Raw genomic sequence first — 21,276 nt, 5'->3', positions numbered from 1 at the left:
GTCACTTTGGTGCTGTATGGAGGGTAGACTGGAGAAGACAGGCTGGAGGCAGGGGAGCACTCAGAGAGCTCCCACAGGCATCCAGGCGAGAGAGAATGGTGGCCGGAGCCAGGATGATGGCCGTGGCCGTGGCCGTGGGTGCCACCCGTTTGGAAGGTGGAGCAGTCAGGGCTTGCCGAAGGACTGTGACGTGGGATGATGGAGACTGGGTGACTCCCAGAGGACTGACTTAAATGCCTGGGTAAAGGTGGTGCCCTTTGCACTGATCCCCTTGGGAGGCAAGACCAACCTCCCCCACGGGTGCCTGGGTGGCTCAGTCGGTTAAGCATCCAGCTGGATCTAGGCTCAGCTCATGATCTCACATTTCTTGACCTCCAGCCTCAAGCAGCTCTGCGCTGACAGAGCAGAGCCTGCTTGGGATTCCCTCTCTCCTTCTCTCACTCTGCCCCTCCTCTTGTCTCTCTCTCGCTCTCTCTCTCAAAATAAATAAATAAACTTTAAAAAAAAAACAAAAAACAACCTCCGCCAGTGCTCTAGGGAAGACTGGTGAGAAACTGCACCTAGGGCAGGAGAGGGAGAGACAAAGGGGGATCCAGAACTGCAGGCCAGGAGCTGGAGGGCAAGGGGCAGGTAGACAAATAGATTCTTCACTGCAGACAATGCCGGAGGGACAAGGCCAAGCCCCGACCCTAAGGAACTCAGCGATGCCCAAGTCCCTTCAGAGCACTAGGAACCCTGGTGCTGTGCTGGCTAGAGCTCAGAAAGTCCCTCCAAGACTTTCTTTCCACTGTGCAGCCTTGCAACCTGGGGCCCAGGGCAAGGGGGGAAACTTCCCTGGCTGCACGGTCTTAGGAGTCTTTTTTTTTTTTTTTTTTAGAGAGAGAAGGTGGGGGGGGAGAGAGAGAAAGAGAGAGATCAGAGAATCTCAAGCAGGCTCCGCCCTGTCAGCGCAGAGCCAGAGGAAAGGCTCAATCTCACAAACCGTGAGATCATGACCCTAGCCAAAATCAAGTCAGACGCTTAACCGACGGAGACACCCAAGCGCCCCTTTGGGGGGGTCTTTTAAAAAATGGTCACACAAATGCGACTCTACGCTCGGAAAATGTTTCCAGCGCTCCCCACTGGTGTCCCTCATCATTTGGCAGCCCCCACCCCTCTGCTAGGCTCACGGAGCATCTCCTCCCGCCCCCCGACCAGAGGCAAAGCCCACGCACCAATGACCTTTTACTCCCGCTTGCCCCTGCTGGGTACACCCTTCTACCCCTTTCAGCCCCGATCATCTGTTTTTCAAGATCAATGACGGATCCTCCAAGCCAGAACGCACAGCCACCTCCCGACCTCCCACCCTGAGATCCTGAAGCAAATTTAGTCTCTTTAGAACTGGTGGTTGCGGCTTGTGTCCGTGCGGAAGGCCCAGCTTCGACCAGGTATCCAGACGACACCCAGGAAGATCTGTACTAAGCGAGCCAGGCGGGCGAGCCCGTACATCTCAGGGCTCCGAGCCCGGTGCTCGCTCCATGGCGGCCGCGGGTGCGCGGCCGCCGAGGCCCAGCCGAGCCGGCCGGCCCGCTGCCCAGGGGCGCGAAAACGCAGGGGCCGGCGCTCCCGGCTCCAGTCCCCGCGCGGCCCGCCTCCCGACCGAGGACTCCGTCACGTGACGGCGGAGCCGGCGAGCGTTTTTCTCACGTGACGGAGGCGCCGGTGTGTGGGCCAATGAGAACGCGGGGCGGGGCTTCCGGGGGGCGGTGCGCGGGAAGGGAACCCCCGGGGGCCCCGCGGCGGCGGCCGAGACCCGGGGACCAGCCGCCTCCCCGGGGTTGGGTAGGGATCCGTTGCGGGCCGGCCGCCAGTCTCAGCTCGGTCGCGGGCCAGGCCCGGCCCCGGTCCTGGGCGCAGCATGAAGTGTCTGGTCGCGGGCGGCAACGTGAAGGGTGAGTTGGGGGCGACCGGTGGGCGGGGGCACGTGGAACCGCGGGAGATGCCAGCCTAACCCCCGTTTCTTTTCTCCTCCCCGCAGTGCTCGGCAAGGCCGTCCATTCCCTGTCCCGTATCGGGGATGAGCTCTACCTGGAGCCCCTGGAAGACGGGGTGAGGGGGTGGGTGGGATTACAGCAGGGAGCCCGTTTCGCCTCCCATCAGGCCAGATGCCCTTGGGCAGATTTGTCTGCCGAGTTTGTTCCCCCCTCCCCCCACCCCGTTGTTGCGGCGTCAGTTCGGGCCCTGTCATCTTCCCTGGTCCCTGAAGTGCCCGGTGGCGGGTGGGGGGTGACCAGGGGAAAAGGCAGAGTATGTAGACCCCTTGCTGTGGGAGCAGTGCCGCCAGGGACTCAGGGAAGGCTTCGGGGAGAAGGCATCCGCCGACGGGACCGAGAGGGAGGATTTCCACAGGTGCCGGCGGAGGACAGTAGGGCAAGTGTGCGACAAAAGCCAGCCAGAGGGCAGGGCCGTCTCTGCCCCCTGACCGCATCCCTTTCCCTGCTCTTCCTGGCCCAGCTCTCTCTCCGGACGGTGAACTCCTCTCGCTCTGCCTATGCCTGCTTCCTCTTTGCCCCACTCTTCTTCCAGCAGTACCAGGCAGCCACCCCTGGTCAGGAAGCCCTGCGCTGTAAGATCTTGATGAAGGTGAGGCCCTTCCCTCATCAGCGGCCCTGTGCCGCTGCCCTGGAATGTGTCTGCTCTGGGACATTCGGTAGATACTGCCTGGGGAGGGAGAGGTACTGCAGGAGCGAGCCGGTGTCAAATGCGGTGAGGGGCACAGTAAAGAGCACAGAGCGTAACGGGAGATACGGAGAGGGTGGTTGATTCTGCCGGGGTTTGGAGAGAGTGGTGATATCCAGGTTGGCCCTTGAAAGGTAAGTGGGTCTCTCAAGGCATCCCGGACACGTGTGACAGCATGAACAAAGGCCCAGAAAGGCGTAAACGTCCTGCACGTTGTGGAGCTCCTTTCCTGCCGCGACAGTGCTGAGCCTGGGATGGCCAGGTCCTCCACGGGACGTGGAAGCTGGTCGGTGGAGGCACGGCACTGAGCCGATGGATTTGCCCCACTCAGTCGTTCCTGGCCGTCTTCCGCTCGCTGGCGACGGTGGAGAAGACTGTGGAGAGATGCTGCATCTCGCTGAATGGCAGGAACAGCCGCCTGGTGGTCCAGCTGCACTGCAGATACGGTGAGCGGGCAGCCGGCTGGCCACGGGGTCCCTGGGGTGGAGGTTAGCAGGACCCACTGAGACCCTGTCTGCCCATCCAGGGGTGAGGAAGACTCACAACCTGTCCTTCCAGGAATGCGAGTCCCTGCAGGCCGTCTTCGACCCAGCCTTGTGCTCCCACGTGCTCCGTGCCCCCGCACGGTGAGTCTGTCGGCTGGCTACAAGCTGAGCCGCGGGTCTTCTTTTCTTCTCTGGAGCTTCAAGAGTCGATTTAAGGAGATGCCTTCTTCATTTTCTCTTCTACATTTGCTGTCGGGGCCCGGTCTGGCTCTTAGGCAGAGGCTGGAATGGAGGAGGGCGGTGCCCCAGGGTCCTCAGGATCTTCAGGAGCCTGTGTTCTCCACCCCAAAGGTCCAGCTTGGCTTTCTGGCCATTCAGACCCATTCTGACTCCTCTTTTAGAAGGCAGGTCTTTGAAGCACCTGGGTGGCTCAGAGTATCCGACCCTTGATGTTGGCTCAGGTCACGATCCCAGGGTCGTGGGATCAAGCCTCGTGTTGGGCTCTGTGCTGGGTGTGGCGCCTGCTTGGGATTTTCTCCCTCTCTCTCTGTCCCTCCCTCACTTGCTCTCTCTCTCTCTCTCTCAAAATAAACTTTAAAAAATGTTTAAAAAGAAAGAAAGAAAAAAAGCAAGCAGGCAACCAACCAAGCATGTCTTTGGTTTGCACGTAAATCCTCTCTCTGGCCTGAACAGCCTTGAACGTCCATCTTTAAGCTTTGTGGCTCAGGAGCTCAAAACCCTTCTCTGGTGGGGTCATCCTTCTGGGACCGTGTTCTTTCGAGAGCAGCCTCTTTTCCTATCTGCCCGGACTGTAGATTTGAGGAGTCCGCGGCCCAAGGAAGGAGGCTGGACAGGGAGGTCATGGTCCAGAACGGCTGCCTGAATAAGCAGCCGTGGGGGTGGGGCTCTGTTCTGGGAAAATCTGAACACCCAGGGGCAGTGCAGGACCTGGCAGCTGGGGGCTCCAGTGGAGAACACTAGTGTGGAGAGGGGTAGCTCCCCTCCCACCCTCTGCTGGATGCTGCTTGTATTTGAGTAGCCCAAGGTCATGTTCATTTTGGTAGCCATAAGGTGTGGTATCTGAAGTTCCCTTTGAGTCCCTACAGTCTATTTTTCTGAGTTCTGTTGGGATAGTGCGCTCAGGACTCCTTTGGGTAAAGGAAGAGGGAAGGGTATCACCTCTAGTCTGGATTTGGGTGCTATTTTTTTCTTTTAATGAGCAATTGTTTTTCCTTGTTTCGTGGACAATTTCAAATATCTGTAAAAGCAGATGCCCACTCCCGTCTCAATTGTCTTGAGGCCAATTCCAGACGTTGTCTCGTACGTGAATACTTGTTAACGTGTATTCTAAGAGATGAAGATTTAAGGCCTTTTTCTGAAGGCCGAGTTGATGGATGGCACCGCTGTGGTTTCCCACCCCTCGGTGGGCAGGTGCTGCCTGCCTGGTTCGGCCCATGCAACAGCCCATCCTTCCTGTTACCTCCTCTGGATTCTGCTCTGGTCTGCCCCATCCCTTGCGGTGGACTTTTCTCCAACAGCCCGAGAGCTTTGGATGGGGTAGGAACCAGGTCCCCCTCACCCTGTCCTCCCTCCCAGGGCGTGCTAGGCCTGGCACATGGTAGGTGTCTGTGCGCTAATAACCCGCGCCACAGCTCTGCCTCAGCTCACCAAGAGCGAAGGCCCTGGGCAGGGTCAAGCCTTGGTGTGATGCTGTGCCCTCCTCAACAGGGTCCTGGGGGAGGCTGTTCAGCCCTTCCCCCCCACATTGGCAGAAGTGACGCTGGGCATCGGCTCTGGCCGCAGGGTCATCCTGCGCAGCTACCAGGAGGACGAGGCAGGTGAGGGAGCCAGATGCGGCCTGGGATGACTCAGGGCGGGGGGGTGGGGTGGGGGCAGCCGGGGTAAGAGGGGACAGGGCCCAGAGGCCTGGGTTCCTCCTGCTCCTGCCTCCAGACAGGACTGTCAAAGCCATGGTGACGGAGATGAGCATCGGGGAGGAGGACTTCCAGCAGCTGCAGGCCCGGGAAGGGGTGGCCATCACTTTCTGCCTCAAGGAATTCCGGGTGAGTTTCCCCCCAGCACGCTCCCCACCCTGCCCTCCCGGCCCCGCCCAGGCTCACCGCTCTGCCTCTCCACCCCCAGGGACTCCTGACTTTCGCAGAGTCCGCAAACTTGTCTCTTAGCATTCACTTCGATGTGCCAGGCAGGTAATTCCCAGCCTCAGGTGTGGGAGGGGAGGCTCTGGGCTGCCGGGAGCTGAAAAGCCCTGACCCGGCCCGGGACCTGTCATCTGCCTAGGCCAGCCATCTTTGCCATCAAGGACTCCCTGCTGGACGGACACTTCGTCCTGGCCACGATGTCCGAGTCGGACCTGCGCTCCCCAGAGCGACACAGGCTGGCGCCTCCGCTCCAGGCTGACAGGTGAGGATGCCCACCCGCCTGCCCACGCCTCCCCACTGCCACCTCTGCACCCTGGCCTGAGCCTGCCGCCCGCGTGCCACCCCCGGCGCACACACTTCCTGCCAGGCCCCAGCCCCTACAGTCCTCACAGCCCCTTCCAGCCCCGCAGGCTCAGCCTTCCTGATCAGCTGTGCTCAGAGATCCCTCCCACCCAGGGAAGTGTCCCCAAGGTCGGGCTGGTTTCCTTCTCTGGCTGAGTCCTCCCCTCTGAGCCTCCTCCCAGGCCAAGGAGGGAACAGGCTGCTGGGAGGCAGGGAGCTGCCTGGGGCTGGGGAAAGCAGGTGGCTGGAAGGGCAGGTGGGATGGGGAGGATGGGCCCAGTGTAGCCGAAACAGAGGAAGTTTAGTCTGGCCCCCCGCCCAGCACGTCCCTGGGCCCCAGTGCTCTCCAGCTCTGTCTCCCGGGAAGGTGGAGGCCTTGGCCCCAGGTGGTCTAGCTCAGAGGATTTGACGCTCCCCTACCCAAACTGAGCTAAACTCGCTCCCAGGATGCCTCCCTCAGGCCCTGATCTGAACTCTCATCAAAAGGATTCCAGGTCCACTCCCTGCAGGAAGCCTCCACTTAACCACTACGTCTTTTCCCCTCCAACTGAGTGAGAAGGTAGTGAAGCCAAGGGATCATCACTGGTCACAAGGCTTTTACAGCCCCCTCTGAGTCCTCTAAGGAGAGGCCCTGCCTCTGTACCCTCTTTTCTCCCTGTTCCTGACACCGTGTTCCTGCCTACAGCACGCCCCACCTGGATGACTTTGCCAATGACGACATTGACTCTTACATGATCGCCATGGAAACTACTGCAGACATCGAGGGCTCCCGGGCAGTACCCTCTATGTCCTTTTCACCTGGCCACCAGCCCCCTTCTAGCCCTGGCCCCTACTCAGAGGACAACGACACTGAGCCCAGTATAGAGCCTGGGACTCCCCCCCCCAAGAAGGTAGGGGCTGGAGATGGAGGCAGGGGTGGGTGGGAGGCAAGGAGGGAGCAGCCTCCAGAACTCACCCCGCTTCCTCTGCTCCCTTCCAGTTCCGCTCGCTGTTCTTTGGCTCCGTCCTCGCCCCTGCACGCTCCCCTCCCGGCCCCAGCCCTGTGCTGGCTGAAGATAGTGAGGGTGAAGGCTGAACTGAGAACAAGGCCATGTCCAGAGGCCCTGGACTAGACGAAGCCACGGCCTCCCCCTTCCCCCAGAGGGCTGATCTCTGCCCTGGTGGGTGGTAAAGGCGGGCTGTGCTGGAGTGGAGCTGGTTGGTCTTGTCCCCACCTCAGACCCCTCCCAGCTGTCTGTGACTAGCCTGGGTCCTGTCTTCTCTCACCAACCCCCAACCAATCATGTCTGTTCCCAGGTTTGGCACTGAGCTGCCACCTGATGGGAGGTCCCTCACCTGTTCCTCCCCGTAGGCCTTCAGGCCAGACTCCTAACTACGTAGCCAGGGTGGACACCTGCCTTCCCTAAGACAAAAGTCACAAAGGGGCTCTTGGCCCCTGCTACTCTCCCAGCTTTGCCAATCATGACGTGTCCCTTCCTTAAAACCCTGGGCACGCCCCTGGGATCCCTTGAGCCGGCAGACTATTTTTCTTGCTTTCTCTATGCTGTCTGGCCCTGGTTTGGAATTCTAAGCCCCTGTGGACCCGAGCCTGTGGCTGGGGTTGCCTTGGCTGGCGCCCCATGCCCAGCAAGCCTGTCCTCCCAAGCGGCTCTGGGCAGAAGGGCTGCCAGGCTCAGTATTTGGGACAAGGGAGACAGAGGCCGTGGCGAGAATCCAGCTTTGACCTTTATTCAAGAGACCAGATGGGTCGCCCCAGGATCTGTCTGCTGGCCCTGAGGCCAAGCGAGGCTGGAAACCCACATCTGGCCCTGCTTTGCCCTGAGCTGCAGCCTCAGCCCCAGGGTCCTGCTTGTCACCACCGCCGGTGCAGGCGGAAGGAGCCCTGGGGGACTGGACGCTGCTATCGATTCATTAAAAAAAAAGAAAAAGAAAAATATACCAAGGCTCCGTGCTCCCCGTGACAGGTGGGCCTGGGGGGAGCCAGCACGAACCCCCCCCCAACGGCCACATAATTTCTGTACAATCCACCATCTGGGGCAGAGTGCGGGCACGTGGAGGCTATTTCTTGGCTTTGGCGGAGTTGCGGGGTGGGGTGATGGGCCGGCCTCCAGGGTTCAAGCCGCTGAACTGCCCGTATTTCCCCTTGTTCTTGTCAGCGGGCTTGAGGATCTAAAAGAGACAAAGCTGGTCAGGCTCACGGGCTAAGCCGTGGGGTCACGGGCCCCGTCCTTCCCCATCCCCACCTGGAAGGAGCACATGAGCGTCTCATCCACACTCATCATGGCGCCTGCGTTGTCAAACTCGCCACAGTAGTTGGGAGCTGAGAAGAGTGTCACCAGCTGCCGCTTGGCAAAGAACTCATAGCCGTCTTCCACCACCTGGAGGATGGGGGGCAGTTAGCTCAGTAGGTGCTAGCTACCAGGCCCCGGCTCCCCCCCGGCCCAGGGCGGCCAGCCCACCTGGTGTGCCCGGCAGATGAGGTCCAAGTCGTGTTTGTGTAGGAACTTGGCCACTACCTCAGCCCCAAAGGTAAAGGAGACACCACGGTCATTCTCCCCCCAGCCCTGCACGTCCTTGTCAGGGTCAGACCACAGCAGGTCACATAGCAAGCCCTGGTCAGGCACGTCTGTCGGCCGCATGATACGCCGAATCTGCTCCATGGACTGCAGGTCCGGGGACAGGCCTGGGGCGCGTGGGGGGAAGGGGGACACAGGTCACTTTTCTCAAACCAGCCTCGAAGCCCTCCTGCTCCAGAAAGCCTTTGCCGGCCAGTCTCCCCTCACCCACCACCACCTGGCTCTCTCCCAGAGTCCCAGGAGGCCAGGCGGGCAGAAGTCATCGCCTTCTGCCTCTTCAGGTTCCTGCCCTCAAGGACCAAAGAGCTCTCTGAACAAAGGAGACAAAGTACATTCACGATGCCAAGGCCAAAATGGGGGTGAGTGCGACCTAACACCGGGGCGGGGGGCGGGGGGGGGGCTTTCTGGAAGATGCGACATGCAAACCAAGACCCCTGGGATGTGGCCTGGGGCTCTTCCTTCCCAGACATTCCTTCCACACGTGCCTCAGAGCCACCCTCACCTCCGTGGCAGCAGAAGATTTTCTCGTCCACAATGGCAGCAATGGGCAGGCAGTTGAAGCAGTCGGTAAAGGTTTTCCACAGTTTAATGTTGTAGCGCCTCTTGCCTGCCAGGAGGGAGATGCCTCGTGAGGCCCAGCTGCCCCCCCGCCCGGCACACTTTGTGGGCCGCTCAGACACAGCTGGGGGAAGGATGGAAGGCAAGAGAAGCCCCCTTCCCTGCCCCCCTTCCCCGACTCCACTGCCTACCAGCCGTCCTGGAAGAATTCTAAAGCAGCGGAGTCCACAGGAACCTGAGTTCCAATATGGAACAACCCGCCCCCACCCGGTGAGCAGGGCCAGGCCAAGACTAGGTCTGGTTTATCTCAGCTTCTGGTAGACAGAACCCAGTCCAAATAGGCATCCTAAGTGCTTAATGGATGTACTGGAGGGGAGTGTCCTCAGGCAGGGCCCCACATTAGAATATATATGGTCCTCAGTCAACAGCCATTCACCAGACCCCTCCTGAGTGCCAGGCCCCATGCCAGGAGGGCAGGGTGGAGAGCCATGAACCGACGTGCACCCTTCATAGAGCTCATACTCTGCAGGTACCTGTCAGACACTAATACGTCTACTGCCAGGCCAATGTGAGGGTCCCACTGAGTAGCGGAGTCCCTCACGGACTTGGGCAACCCCAGATACTCTGCCTACTCACACTCATCATAGAAGCCATAGATGCGGTTGATGCTGGCACACTCGTGGTTCCCACGGAGCAGGAAGAAGTTCTCTGGGTACTTGATCTTATAGGCCAGCAGCAGGCAGATGGTCTCCAAAGACTGCTTGCCCCGGTCCACGTAGTCCCCCAGGAAGAGGTAGTTGCTCTCTGGAGGGAAGCCGCCGTACTCAAAGAGCCGCAAAAGGTCGTAGTACTGGCCATGGATGTCACCTGTGACCCAGAGAACCTGTTCAGCGCTAGGTGCAGGGGTTACACTTGAACCCAGGACCAAGTCTGGGCTCCAGGGAGGAGCAATCCAAGGACTTGGAGGGGAGGAAGATTCCACTTTCAGAAAGCAAAAGGGGCCTGGGCAGGGGGCTCACCGCAGATCTTGAGGGGTGCCTCCAGCTCCAGAAGAATGGGCTGGCTCAGGAAAATCTCCCGTGATTTGAGGCACAGACCACGGATCTCGTTTTCTGTTAGCTGTACATTCTTTCCAGGCCGCGAGCCCTGCACTGGGGACGGAATGGGGCATCAAGACTCTGGTCCCTCAGGCAGGAGGAAGGTGGACGACGCAAGTGGCCCTATGGGCACATCTGGGGGCTCATGGGCTTTCTGGGCCCCTCCTTGCCCGAGGGGCAGCTGTGGCTGTTGAGCCTCCCAGGACCTCCGCCTCGGGCCTCCCAGGTCGGGACCCCTCCAGGAGGGGGGTCTGCTGTGCCCAGGGGCCTGCCATCCAACACCCCACCCTACGGCGCAGGACCCCTGGGAGGGGTGGAGCTAGGTTTCTCAGGTTTCTTCCTCGCCCGGAGAGCGCAGGTCGACCCGTGCGCCCCGGGCCCAGGAGAGGGGGCTGTCCCCTCGAGCCAGGGGGTCCCTGGAGCCCCCCCCCCCCCCAGGCGCGCAGCGACTGGGGGGCAGCCGCAGCGGCGGGACCTCGCGGCCCGTCCCCGCCCAATCTAAGCTGGCCCTGGGAGGGGCAGGCCCGCCCGCGCACCACTTCCGGGCCAGGCAGGGGGCCCGGGCGCGGCGGGCGCCGACCTCCCCCGCCCCGGCCAACCTTCCAGCAGGCGCCCGATGATAGAGTCCAGGTTGAGCTTCTCGCTGTCGGACATGGCGGCGCCGCCGCTCCGGCCCAGCAGCTCCGGGCCCACTCCTGCCGCCCGCCCTCCCGCTGCCTCCTTCCGGCCTGGCGCTCCTTCCGCCCGCCCCAGCCCGCCCCGGCCTGCCGCCCCGCCTCCTCGGCCTGCCGCCCCGCCCCGCGCGCGCTGCCCCCGCGCTCTAGCGCCCCCGCCGGACGCCGGGAGCAGCGGCCGCGGCGGTCCGGAGGCGGGGCATAGGTGACGGGGCGGGGCGGGACGGGGCGGGGCTTGCGCTGAGTTTGGGTGTGTGTCCAGGACGGAGCCCGGCCAGTGGGGTGGGGCTTGGTGGGGCGGGGTCGAGTCTGGTCCCTCCCCTGACGAATGACCGAGTCCAGTTCGAGGGTATGGGACCGGAAATACTGTGGAAGTTGTTTTTCTCTATCAAAGGCTGACCAGTCTTTCCCACCCACCCTGGGCGGGAGTGTGGTGTGAGTACGTTAATAACTGTCTCCCCATACACCACGGATTAAGTCCTCAAGGTGCAGAAAAAGAAACTGAGGCTCAGAGATAGCAAGGGGCTGGGCCAAAACCCCAGCTTCACATTCATGGAGGACCTTTACCTCCTGAGTCTTTGTGGCCCCCAGGCAGCTGGCCAGACTCAGACACCCACCGCGTTTTGGTCCACACTGTGGTGCGCGCTATTTTTTTTATGGTCCACACTGTGGTGCGCGCTAAGTTAATATTTTTTTTATAAATTCCGTCATTGCTTCTTGAGTGCATAATAACGCTGCATTATGTGCGTGTCCAAAGCATTACTTTGTAAAGAGCAAAACTATAATAAACCCTAATTCTCACTGGAATCCTGAACTGCTTTATGTGCCGGTAACCTCAAAACTGGAGGTGGCCTGGCCTCTGTACCTCTGGTGGGCCCTGACCCGTCACACCCATGGCGGAAACCTAAGCCTGCCGCCATCCAGCCCACGGGGGCCCACGGAGAGCCCACGGGAAGGGTGGGAGGAGCCCACAGCACTGGGGCAGACCGGAAGAGCTTCGGGGAGGAAGGGGTGACCCCCCCCCCCCACACTCGGGAGGGTAGTGTGGGAGGGGCCCCCAGCGGGTTGCTGTCTGCTACTGAGGAGGAAGTGAGAGGAGGAGGTGAGGTGCAGCAGGGAGGTAAGCTGGGCTGGGGGGGGCAGGGGCAGGGGCTGGGCCTCTATGCAGAGGTCTGGCTTTTCTGCCACTTCAGGGCCCACCCTCCCCTCCCCCAATAAAAGCGGGGCAGAAGGAGCTTGGTGAGATACCCCGAAGCCTCTTCTCTCTGAACCTCACACAGTCAGGTCCTCGGGCTGGGGACCGGCTAGATGGGAGCCCAGGCCCCAGGCGGATCAGGAGTTGCCTCTCACCCTGGCTCTCCCCACATCTTGCAGCCTGTTGTAGCAGGGGTCTGGGGCACCATGGCCCAGGCCCTAGGGGAGGACCTGGTGCAAACTTCAGAGCTGCAGGATGACTCCAGCTCTTTGGGATCTGACTCCGAGCTGAGTGGGCCTGGCCCATATCGCCAGGCTGACCGCTATGGCTTCATTGGGGGCAGCTCAGCAGAGCCAGGGTAAGTGGGGGAGAGATGGGGGGCAGCGGGGTGCTGGGGCTGAGGATGGGGGCTGAGGGATGAATTTTAGAGTGAGGCTCAACCGTGAGGGTCCTGGAGGGTCTGGGGACTCAGCCAGTGTCACCCCTTCTCACACTCCAGGTAGAATCCTAAAGCCAGCGGGGCTGAGACAAGAGTGTCTCTGATCTGTCTCTTTTACCCTGAACCTCCAATGCTTTGCACCTATCCTTAAGGCCAAACATCCTTCCCCTTTTAATCTCTGCCCCAACAATCCCAGAACCTAACCAAAGAACCCACACCTCTTCCCTCACCCTCTCCCGTTCCCAATACACAGACAGGAAAACAAGTGCAGATAGGAACTTGCCCGAGGTCCCGCCGGCGACCAAATAGAACTACATTCAAACTCAGGACTCCTGGCTTCTAGTCCGGGGCTCTGTCCACTTAGCTTCTCTTACCCTGGGGGACGGCCAACCAGCCCCTCCCCCAGCACACTCCTACACACCCCCTTCAGCCTCTCCTGCTTCTGCCCACATCAGAGCCACATCCTTTCCTCTCCCCATGACAACGATTGGCAACTCCTGGGTGACAGGTCACCCCCCCACCCCGCCCCAGGGCTCCCCAGAGATCTCCAGGGCCAGGAGCTGAGTTTACCCGGGTAGCATGAAGGGTGGCAGATGTGGGCTCTAGGTAACAGCTGGCCCACACCTCGACACCTGTGTCATGTGCCCTCAGGCCCGGTCACCCTCCTGCAGACCTTATCCGCCAGCGAGAGATGAAGTGGGTAGAGATGACCTCACACTGGGAGAAAACCATGTCTCGGCGATACAAGAAGGTGAGGGGACGATGGTCCCATTGCCTCTGCCCGTGCCCTGGCAAAATTTACCCCTCCCGCATCCCGGGACCTCCTGCCTTTTTCCCCTACCGCCCAAAGTGACCCTTGCCCCACGACAGGCTGGGGCTTGGGACCTGCCAACAGAAGCAGGAGAGGCTGGCCTAGCTGTTCTTTTTTTTTTTTTTTTTTTTTTTTTTTTTTTTAATTTTTTTTTTTCAACGTTTTTTATTTATTTTTGGGACAGAGAGAGACAGAGCATGAACGGGGGAGGGTCAGAGAGAGAGGGAGACACAGAATCGGAAACAGGCTCCAGGCTCCGAGCCATCAGCCCAGAGCCGGCTCCGAGCCATCAGCCCAGAGCCTGACGCGGGGCTCGAACTCACGGACCGCGAGATCGTGACCTGGCTGAAGTCGGACGCTTAACCGACTGCGCCACCCAGGCGCCCCTGGCCTAGCTGTTCTAACGGGACCCCTTGGCCTCGCCCACAGGTAAAAATTCAGTGCCGGAAAGGCATCCCCTCGGCTCTGCGGGCCCGGTGCTGGCCTCTGTTGTGCGGGGCCCACGTGTGTCAAAAGAACAGCCCCGACACCTATAAGGTAATAGAGTTGGCAGGGGTCCTGCCTGCCCTTCTCAGAGCCCCTCGCCACTCTGAGCCCTCACCCCCACCTTCCTGTCCACCCACAGGAACTGGCCAAGGCCCCTGGAGACCCGCATTGGATGGAGACCATCAGCAGGGACCTGCACCGCCAGTTCCCTCTGCACGAGATGTTTGTGTCACCTCAGGGTCATGGGTAGGAGGCCAGGGACCCCCAGAGACCTCCGGCCCCACGATCCCCAGGGCACATCGGCCCAGGCCCCCACCTCAGCTTTATATCCTTCCATCTCGGGGGACCCAGTGAGGCCCAGGGGGGCTGAGGCCTGGGGAGGGGCCGCCAGCGGGTGGGGAAGGGGTGCCTGGAGGACTGACCCCTAACGGGGTCTTCTGGTACAGGCAGCAGGGGCTCCTGCAGGTACTCAAGGCCTACACGCTGCATCGGCCCGAACAGGGCTACTGTCAGGCCCAGGGCCCTGTGGCTGCTGTGCTGCTCATGCACCTGCCCCCAGAGGTGAGTGCCCTAGACCCTACCTCAGGGATTCGAGACCCTGACACCCCAACCCCAGTGATCCGTGACCCCCAACCCCAGGAACTCTGGACTCAGGGACCTGGGATCCTTGACTCCCAGATCCTGTGCTAGTGACCTGGGGCCTCATGACCACCAACCTCCGTGACCTTCAAGGCCAACGATCTTGACTCCAGAAACCTGGGACCCTTGGTCCCTGACCCCTGTCCCGGTGACCTGAGAACCTGGATGTCATCACCTTGACTTCACAACTCCTGATTTTGAGCCCCGTGACCATGACTTCTGACCCTTATGACCCCCCACGAACCCAGGACTTGAACTCTGGGAGCCTCCCAACCCTTGACCAGTGAGCCCCAACTCTGTGACTCTGAAAATCGATACTGTGAGCCCTGTGACTTCCACCTTCCTAAACCCATCATCGGCGTCTACCTGGGCAGTGAGGAGTCTTTCGGTCAGAGCCTGAGTTTAGGCCGCGTTTAGGCTCCAGGCTCCAGAGCCACCCCCAGATGATGCCCAGGCCCTCCCCCATGCTCTTTTCCCCTGCCCTGTGCTTCCCTCTGTGGTCCCCTCAGGGCGGGCATTCACGGCCTGTGCCCCTCCCGCAGGAGGCCTTCTGGTGCCTGGTGCAGATTTGTGAGGTGTACCTCCCCGGCTACTACGGGCCCCACATGGTGAGAGGCTGGAGGGGGTCGGAGGGCACAGGGGAGGGGCTGGGCAGGCAGGCAGGCAGGCAGGGGCCTAGGGACTGAGAGGGGCAGCCCGGGGTTTGCGAGTCGTGCTGACGGACGGACGGACGTGGCTGCAGGAGGCTGTGCAGCTGGACGCTGAAGTGTTCGCGGCCCTGCTCCGGCGGCTGCTCCCGCGCGTGCACAAGCACCTGCAGCAGGTGGGCGTCGGGCCTCTGCTGTACCTGCCCGAGTGGTTCCTGTGCCTCTTCGCCCGCTCCCTGCCCTTCCCCACGGTGCTGCGCGTCTGGGATGCCTTCCTCAGCGAGGGTGAGTAGGCAGCTGGAGGCGGGGCGTGGCCAGGGCCGGGAGCCTGGGGTGCGCACGGGGACGGGCGCACCAGCCGTGCCTGGCCCCACCTGCCGCTGCCAATCCCGGCCTGGGTGGGGGTGCCAGAGTGTGTTCAGGGTGATGGCGTCGGGTTGGCGCTGGGGTAACGGCGCAGCCCCTGGCTGCACGTCACCAGTGTCATCCCCAGCTTTGCGCCTGTGGTGAGACCCCCCCTTAGGGAGGGCAGGCTCTGCCTGGAGGCGGGCTGGGGGCAGAGGTGGGGAGATTGATCGCGGCAGTGGAGCTGTTCAGGGACCGGGCTCAGTAGGCACGGCCAGCGGCAGGGACGCGGCCAGTAGGAGCGGAACGGCGCTCATCCCCGGAGCCCACAGGCACTGGGTGCCAGGCACTGCTGTAGACACTGGGATCACCAGCATGAAGGACACCTACATTCTGGTGGGGGGGGGGCGGGGAGACAGCAGTAACCATATAACAAGATATTTATAGAGGTGCCTGGCTGGCTCCGTCGTAGAGCATGCGACTCTTGATCTCGGGGACGTGAGTTCAAGCCCCACGGTGAGCATAGAGCTTAAAAAAAAAAAGAGCAGGTATTTATAGATTGTCCTAAGTGCCACGAAGAAAATAAAACAAGGGATGTGACCGAGTGTTAGGGGCGCAGTGGGAGGAGAGTGCTGTTTTCAAGATGCCTTTGGCCTCTGCATGGGGGGAGGCATAAACTGGCAGGGCCCGCGTGGAGGCCGTGAGGCCAGGAGAGACACTGTCCGCAGGGTCGCGGCTACAGACGACTTGGCGGGCACGGGCGTGGAGAAAGATGAAGCCAGAGAGGTCGGGCCGAGAGTGAGTGGAGTCGGGGCCCAGCTGAGCCGGACGTTTCAGGACCCCAGGGCTCTGCCTCGGGACCCCCATGGGCAACCCACCTGCGTCCTGTTCTGTGCGGGTTGTCTGGCAGTTGCAACTAAAAGCTGGTAGACGTCGATCGGTACATTTATTGAGCACCTGCTGTGTGCCCCATCGGCTCCAGGCCCCCTTGGAGTTCGGGCCGCAGGTGTTCAAGTTGTCACGTACGCGTCACCGCCTCTCCAGCCTCGACCTCTGGGGCCCGGCAGGGCAGGGCTGGATCAGTTGGCTGAGCCCTCTTCCTCCCTCTCCGCTGAGGACAGGACGGGCACTGTGAGGGGCTCCTTTCATCGTGATGGTGACATGACTGGTGGCTCTCATCTCTTTATGAGTCAGAGTTGTCACCGGGCCTCATTGGTCCCCGAGGCTGCCCGGAAGGGATTCTGAGGCCCCGGGAACAGCCCGAGGTCACACCGGAGTGTGCCTGAGAGCGTGCAGGCGTGTGCGTGTGCCCGTGTGCACTGTGCTCTTGGCTCAGGGGTGAAGAGCTCTGGCTGGAATCTCTCCAGAACAAGAAGGTCACGGGTCTTAACTGGCACCCACTTGGCCCTTCCTCGTAAGGACGAGTTGCTGAGGCCCAGAGAACAGGCTTGGGCGAAGCGGGGGCAGCCCCCGGCTCCTGGCGGGCTGCTTTGCTCCGACGTGTCTGCGGCTGCAGAGACTTACTCATCAGTGCCCCCAGTTGCAGCCCCACCGTCGTTCGTTGCTCCTGGTCTGAGTCAAGGCCGCAGAGCTGCAGGAGGGTGGAAGGAGTGTGGCCAAGAGCAGGTTCGGGTGCAGGACTGAGGAGGGGCGGGGCTGGCCCTGCATTGAGTGAGCCCCTGGCCTGCAGGTGTGAAGGTGCTGTTCCGTGTGGGGCTGACGCTGGTGCGCCTGGCGTTGGGCACCACAGAACAGCGCCTGGCCTGCCCGGGCCTCCTGGAGACGCTCGGTGCCCTACGAGCCATCCCCCCCACCCAGCTGCAGGAGGAGGTCTTCATGTCTCAGGTGGGTGCCCCCTGCCTGCCTTCCACAATGGCCCAGCTCCTGCTGCTCAACTGGGGAAACTGAGTCTCACGGCAGGAAGTCAGAGTGAGACCCCAGAGCTCAGTTCCTGTCCTCTGAGCAGCAGAGAATGTGAAAACCCCAGGCTTCAAGCGGCTTTCTATGGTTCCCTTAGCGAGTCTGGCTGTCAGTCCCTCAGCCCTCAGCCGCTTCCTGGGGCTGGGTCCTGCCCGCCCTGTGGGGACCTGACGGTTTCCTGCCCTCCCCCAGTCCGGGCACACTCAGCACCAACCGCCCCTCACAGGTGCACAGCGTGGCCCTGTCTGAGCGTGACCTTCAGCGGGAGATCAGGGCCCAGCTGGCCCAGCTGCCTCAGTCAACGTCCGGGCCACCCCCAAGGCCGCAGGCCCGCCTGCCTGGGGCCCAGGCCATCTTCGAGGCCCAGCAGCTGGCAGGAGCGCGGGGAGGCGCCAGACCCGAGGTGCCCCGAATAGTGGTGCAGCCCCCAGAGGAGCCCAGGCCACCACGGCGCAAGCCCCAGACCCGAGGCAAGACTTTCCACGGGCTCCTGACTCGGTCCCGGGGCCCTCCTGTTGAGGGCCCCTCCAGGTCTCATCGAAGCTCCACCTCCTTCCTGGATACCCGATTCTGAAGGTCTCGCTTCTGAGGTACCATGGACTCGGCGTCCCCTAACCCCAAGTGCCCGGTTGCCTGATGCCTGCCCCACAAATGGGCACCGCACTTTACTGCCGGGATTTGGCAACTCAGCTCCCTTCCCGCAGACCCTGTCGGACACAAGGGTGAAGGAAGGTCACACGGTGTGGTTTCAGGGGCCCAGACCTGCCGTTCTCCCGCGGAGCTGTCCCGGTGCTGGGCCCTTGCAAGAATGGAAGCTGAAGGACTGTGGTTGGTTAAGGGCAGCTGGCTGGGCGAGGGGCCCCCGCGGGGCTCCTGGGGAGGCCTAGAATAAAGTCTGACTGAGCAGAAACCTGGCTGGAGTTGGACTGAGTGCTCTCCACCCCCAATTGGAGACCAGCTGCCCCTCCACTCCCACCCTCACCCCCTCACAGCCCGGCCTCTCCTAGACCAGCCCCGGTTTGCGTGCAACAGGATACACTGAGGCTGCCCATTGGCTGATGAAAGGTGGTTGCCAGCAACAGGAGCCAATGGGAAGCCGCCTTGCCCGGCCTCTGGTGGGGGGCGGGGCAGGTAAGGCTCTGGCACCTGTGGAAGGAAGGTTCCCCCAGTGGATGCTGGGCCCAGGAGGGGGCTCTGTCCCCTATTCCTCCCCTCCCCCCCGCCAGGCTGGTTCAGGACCCCCAAGGATGGGGGTACTCTAACCCAAGCCCGCCCCCCACCCATGGTCTTGGTCTGGTCCTCGGAGACAGCTGGGCAAGAACAAAAGCCTACTGTGCCAGGACAAAGGCCCCTTGCCCCCTTCCAAAGCCTTGGCTGCACCCCCTCGGGACTGCCGCCATGGAAACTCCCTCCCACATTCGATAATTGCCCCTGTGGGTGCCTGGGGTGCCTGGGACACGAGCTATCGCCAGGACAACGGGGCCGGTTCCGATGCAGGCTGTGTCCCTACAGTGCCCATTCCCGGGTGCCCTGCCTCCCTGGAGGCCCGCCCCTGCAGGGTGGAGGGTGGAGAGTGGAGGGTGGAGGGTGGCAGGGCATGGTGGGACTCTGGAGTACTGGGACAAAGCATCTGGACTCCTACTTAGATGGTGGAGAATTCAATCTGTTCCTCCCAATGGCTGTGCTGGAACACCGGCCTGGCCACTGGTCAGACCCCTGATTTGGAATGTTCTGGTGACAGGGCCACCGGCTGCAGGCACGCACCTGTTCTTACATATGTTCATATAGTGCTTCTTATGTGCCTGGCCAGGCCCTGGCTCTGGGGCCAACCATCCTGCACCCAAGGAGCCTATGGCCCGGAAGAGAGAACACAGAGGTCTGGATCCAGATCTGCGGAGTTTCCTGGGGGAAACCGAGGCTCAGAAAGGGAGGGAACTTGGCCAAGACCTCGCTGCCCATGGCAGACCCAAGGTTTATCCCTGCCTCCGTACCGGCAGCCATGAACCTGTCTCCCCTATAGCTGGGCACCCACCCAGGTCTGTCCTGGGGGATATTTTCTCTCCTGCTCCCACCCACTCCCTAGCCCTGCCCCACCCCTTGGAATGTGGGGCAGCGGCTGGGCCCCTGTGAGTTAAAGAGAGCTTCCAGGGCCTTCCCTTCCTCCTCCCCACCCCACTAAAGTACCTGTCTGTAGCTTAACAATAACCTAGTCATCTGCAGTTCCCAGAATACTTTCTCAAAGCCCCCCCACCCCCACCCCGCAGGTAGCACTGATAGCCTCATTACAAAAGGGGGGAAGTGGAAGCTGGCAAAGCTGAGTGCCCAGCCCAAGATCACAGTGAGGGGCAGAGCCACTAGGGTACAGGGCTCAGTGAGTTCTAGACACCTTAGGCTTAAGGCATAGCATGCAGTCTTTGTAGCAGATAGAGTGGGGGGATCTGCTCCTAGAGTCTGCTCGTAAACTCCCTACCCTCCATGGGCTCAGCTCCTCTGCTGGGAGAGTAGGGAAGCAGGAAAGCAGCAATCTCGGCCCTGGGCCCGGGAATCTGTCGTGAGGCTGGGAGGGAGGCCATGGTGACAGTGGGTCCCACTGGCTAGAGACCCTAGGGGCAAATGGTCTCCGTCAGGACTCCTCCAGCTAGGGCTGAGTCACTGTGTTTTCTACTCAGGGAAGCATTTTCTGGGCAGGTGCCATTATCAACCATCTACGTGGGGAGCCCGAGCCAGGCGGGGTGTGGGGGGCGTCCAACCAGAAGAGAACTAGCTCCCTCCTCATGTAAACCCTTACCTGCGCACGTCGTCCTCACAAGACTATGCTAGCCTCTAGGACACCTGCACGCTACTTGGGAAAAGATCTGTCTCCTCCAGGCACATGCAGCTCCATGTGGCAGAGGGAAGGTCACCACTGAGCTGGGTACCTTTGTGCAGTGAGCAACCTGCACAACCACACTCAGTAAACCTGGCAGCCCCGGCTCCCGACAAACCTGCTCGGAAGGGGGTTCAGGGAAGGCAAGCCATACTTCTGACAGCACTCAGCCTGCAGGGACTGAAGCTGGGATGGCGCCCGGCGATGTCCATTGGCCTGGGACGGCCCAAGGGACAGGAGTAGGGACCAAGCAAAAAAGTGGAAGGGCAGGGGAGCCTGGCTGGCTCGGTCGGAAGAGCATGTGACTCTTGATCTCGGGGTCATGAGTTTGAGTTCCACATTGGGTGGAGAGATTACTTAAAAATAAATAAATAAACGGGGGCGCCTGGGTGGCTCAGTCTGTTGAGCGGCCGACTTCAGCTCAGGTCACGATCTCATGATTTGTGAGTTTGAGCCCCCATGTCGGGCTTGCTGCTGTCAGCGAGGAGCCTGCTTCAGATCTTCTGTCCCCCCCTCCCCCACTCCTCCCCCACTCCTCCCCCACTTGCGTGCTGTCTCTCAAAATAACCGAACATTTGAAATAAACAAACTTACTCGTGGAAGGCAGTTGGATCCCCGCCAGCCATGGCCCCCATCTTGGGCCCGCCACCCACCCCAGGGGTCCCCCCATCCCCACACCGTCCGTCCGGAAGCCAAACTTGGGCTCCCTGCAGTCCCCACACAGGAAATGCCCTCTAACCCTCTGAGCCTCGCTTGCCTCATCTGTAAGCGGCAGAGACTCGTACCTCACAGGGTGAAGGGAGATACAGCACACAAAGCCCTCCGCACGGCACAAAGTCAAGACAGGCTACAGGGGAGCGCTTACCTTCTGCTAGGTGCCCCCTGCCCGGCCAAGCCTGGGCTAACGTTTGCATCATAATCCCCACTCGAGGATGAAAAACCTGAGCCCGCAGAGGCTGCATGGCTTGTGTTGAAAACAAGAGGCTCGGGGCGCCTGGGTGGCTCAGTCGACTTCAGCTCAGGTCATGATCTCGCGGTCCGTGAGTTCGAGCCCCGCGTGGGGCCCTGTGCTGACAGCTCAGAGCCCGGAGCCTGCTTCAGGTTCTCCATGTCTCCCTCTGTCTCTGCCCCTCCCCTGCTCACACTCTGTCTCTCTCTCTAAAAAATAAATAAATAAACATTAAAAATTAAAAACAAAAACAAAACAAAAAACCCCCAGAGGCTCAAAATGGAGATGCTTATGCTTAGTCCCACTTTGCCAAACCCAGTCTCAGCTCTCCCAGAAATGAATTTTTTTTTTTAATGTGTATTTATTTTTG

General features: G+C 61.0%; 3 protein-coding genes across 5 annotated transcripts; 2 read left to right on the top strand and 1 right to left on the bottom strand.

Annotated features, from left to right (window-relative positions):
- The first annotated feature begins 1,741 nt into the window (after window positions 1–1,741).
- On the top strand, window positions 1,742–7,638 carry RAD9A (RAD9 checkpoint clamp component A). Its single transcript, XM_019415156.2, has 11 exons — window positions 1,742–1,931; window positions 2,018–2,088; window positions 2,494–2,622; window positions 3,050–3,164; window positions 3,245–3,344; window positions 4,932–5,041; window positions 5,157–5,266; window positions 5,346–5,410; window positions 5,502–5,624; window positions 6,390–6,594; window positions 6,684–7,638. Exons 1-11 carry the CDS (start codon window positions 1,898–1,900, stop codon window positions 6,777–6,779), a joined length of 1,158 nt encoding a protein of 385 aa, XP_019270701.1. The 5' UTR covers window positions 1,742–1,897; the 3' UTR covers window positions 6,780–7,638.
- On the bottom strand, window positions 7,412–10,644 carry PPP1CA (protein phosphatase 1 catalytic subunit alpha). The gene is made up of 7 exons (XM_019415157.2): window positions 10,535–10,644; window positions 9,858–9,989; window positions 9,475–9,705; window positions 8,783–8,887; window positions 8,164–8,387; window positions 7,948–8,082; window positions 7,412–7,873 (listed from the first exon to the last, which is right to left on the bottom strand). Exons 1-7 carry the CDS (start codon window positions 10,587–10,589, stop codon window positions 7,763–7,765), a joined length of 993 nt encoding a protein of 330 aa, XP_019270702.1. The 5' UTR covers window positions 10,590–10,644; the 3' UTR covers window positions 7,412–7,762.
- Window positions 10,645–10,796: 152 nt separating this feature from the next.
- On the top strand, window positions 10,797–21,250 carry TBC1D10C (TBC1 domain family member 10C). Of its 3 annotated transcripts, none has more exons than XM_019415153.2 (10): window positions 10,797–11,711; window positions 11,984–12,162; window positions 12,895–12,994; window positions 13,484–13,591; window positions 13,680–13,786; window positions 13,987–14,101; window positions 14,722–14,787; window positions 14,922–15,111; window positions 16,862–17,016; window positions 17,318–21,250. In XM_019415153.2, the coding sequence occupies exons 2-10, from the start codon at window positions 12,011–12,013 to the stop codon at window positions 17,663–17,665; spliced, it is 1,341 nt and encodes a 446-aa protein (XP_019270698.1). In that variant the 5' UTR covers window positions 10,797–11,711; window positions 11,984–12,010; the 3' UTR covers window positions 17,666–21,250. The 3 variants fall into 3 exon arrangements, with proteins under 3 accessions (XP_019270698.1, XP_019270697.1, XP_019270696.1); XM_019415152.2 differs by having other exon boundaries at window positions 10,797–11,729; XM_019415151.2 differs by lacking the exon at window positions 10,797–11,711 and having other exon boundaries at window positions 11,754–12,162.
- The last annotated feature ends 26 nt before the right edge of the window (window positions 21,251–21,276 follow it).

The sequence above is a fragment of the Panthera pardus genome, unplaced genomic scaffold, assembly GCF_024362965.1.
Source record: "Panthera pardus isolate Hobbes unplaced genomic scaffold, ASM2436296v1 HiC_scaffold_12, whole genome shotgun sequence".
In the NCBI taxonomy this organism is placed as follows: domain Eukaryota; kingdom Metazoa; phylum Chordata; class Mammalia; order Carnivora; family Felidae; genus Panthera; species Panthera pardus.
Note: the sequence above shows the minus strand (reverse complement) of the source record. Positions and strands in the feature narration are given on the sequence as shown.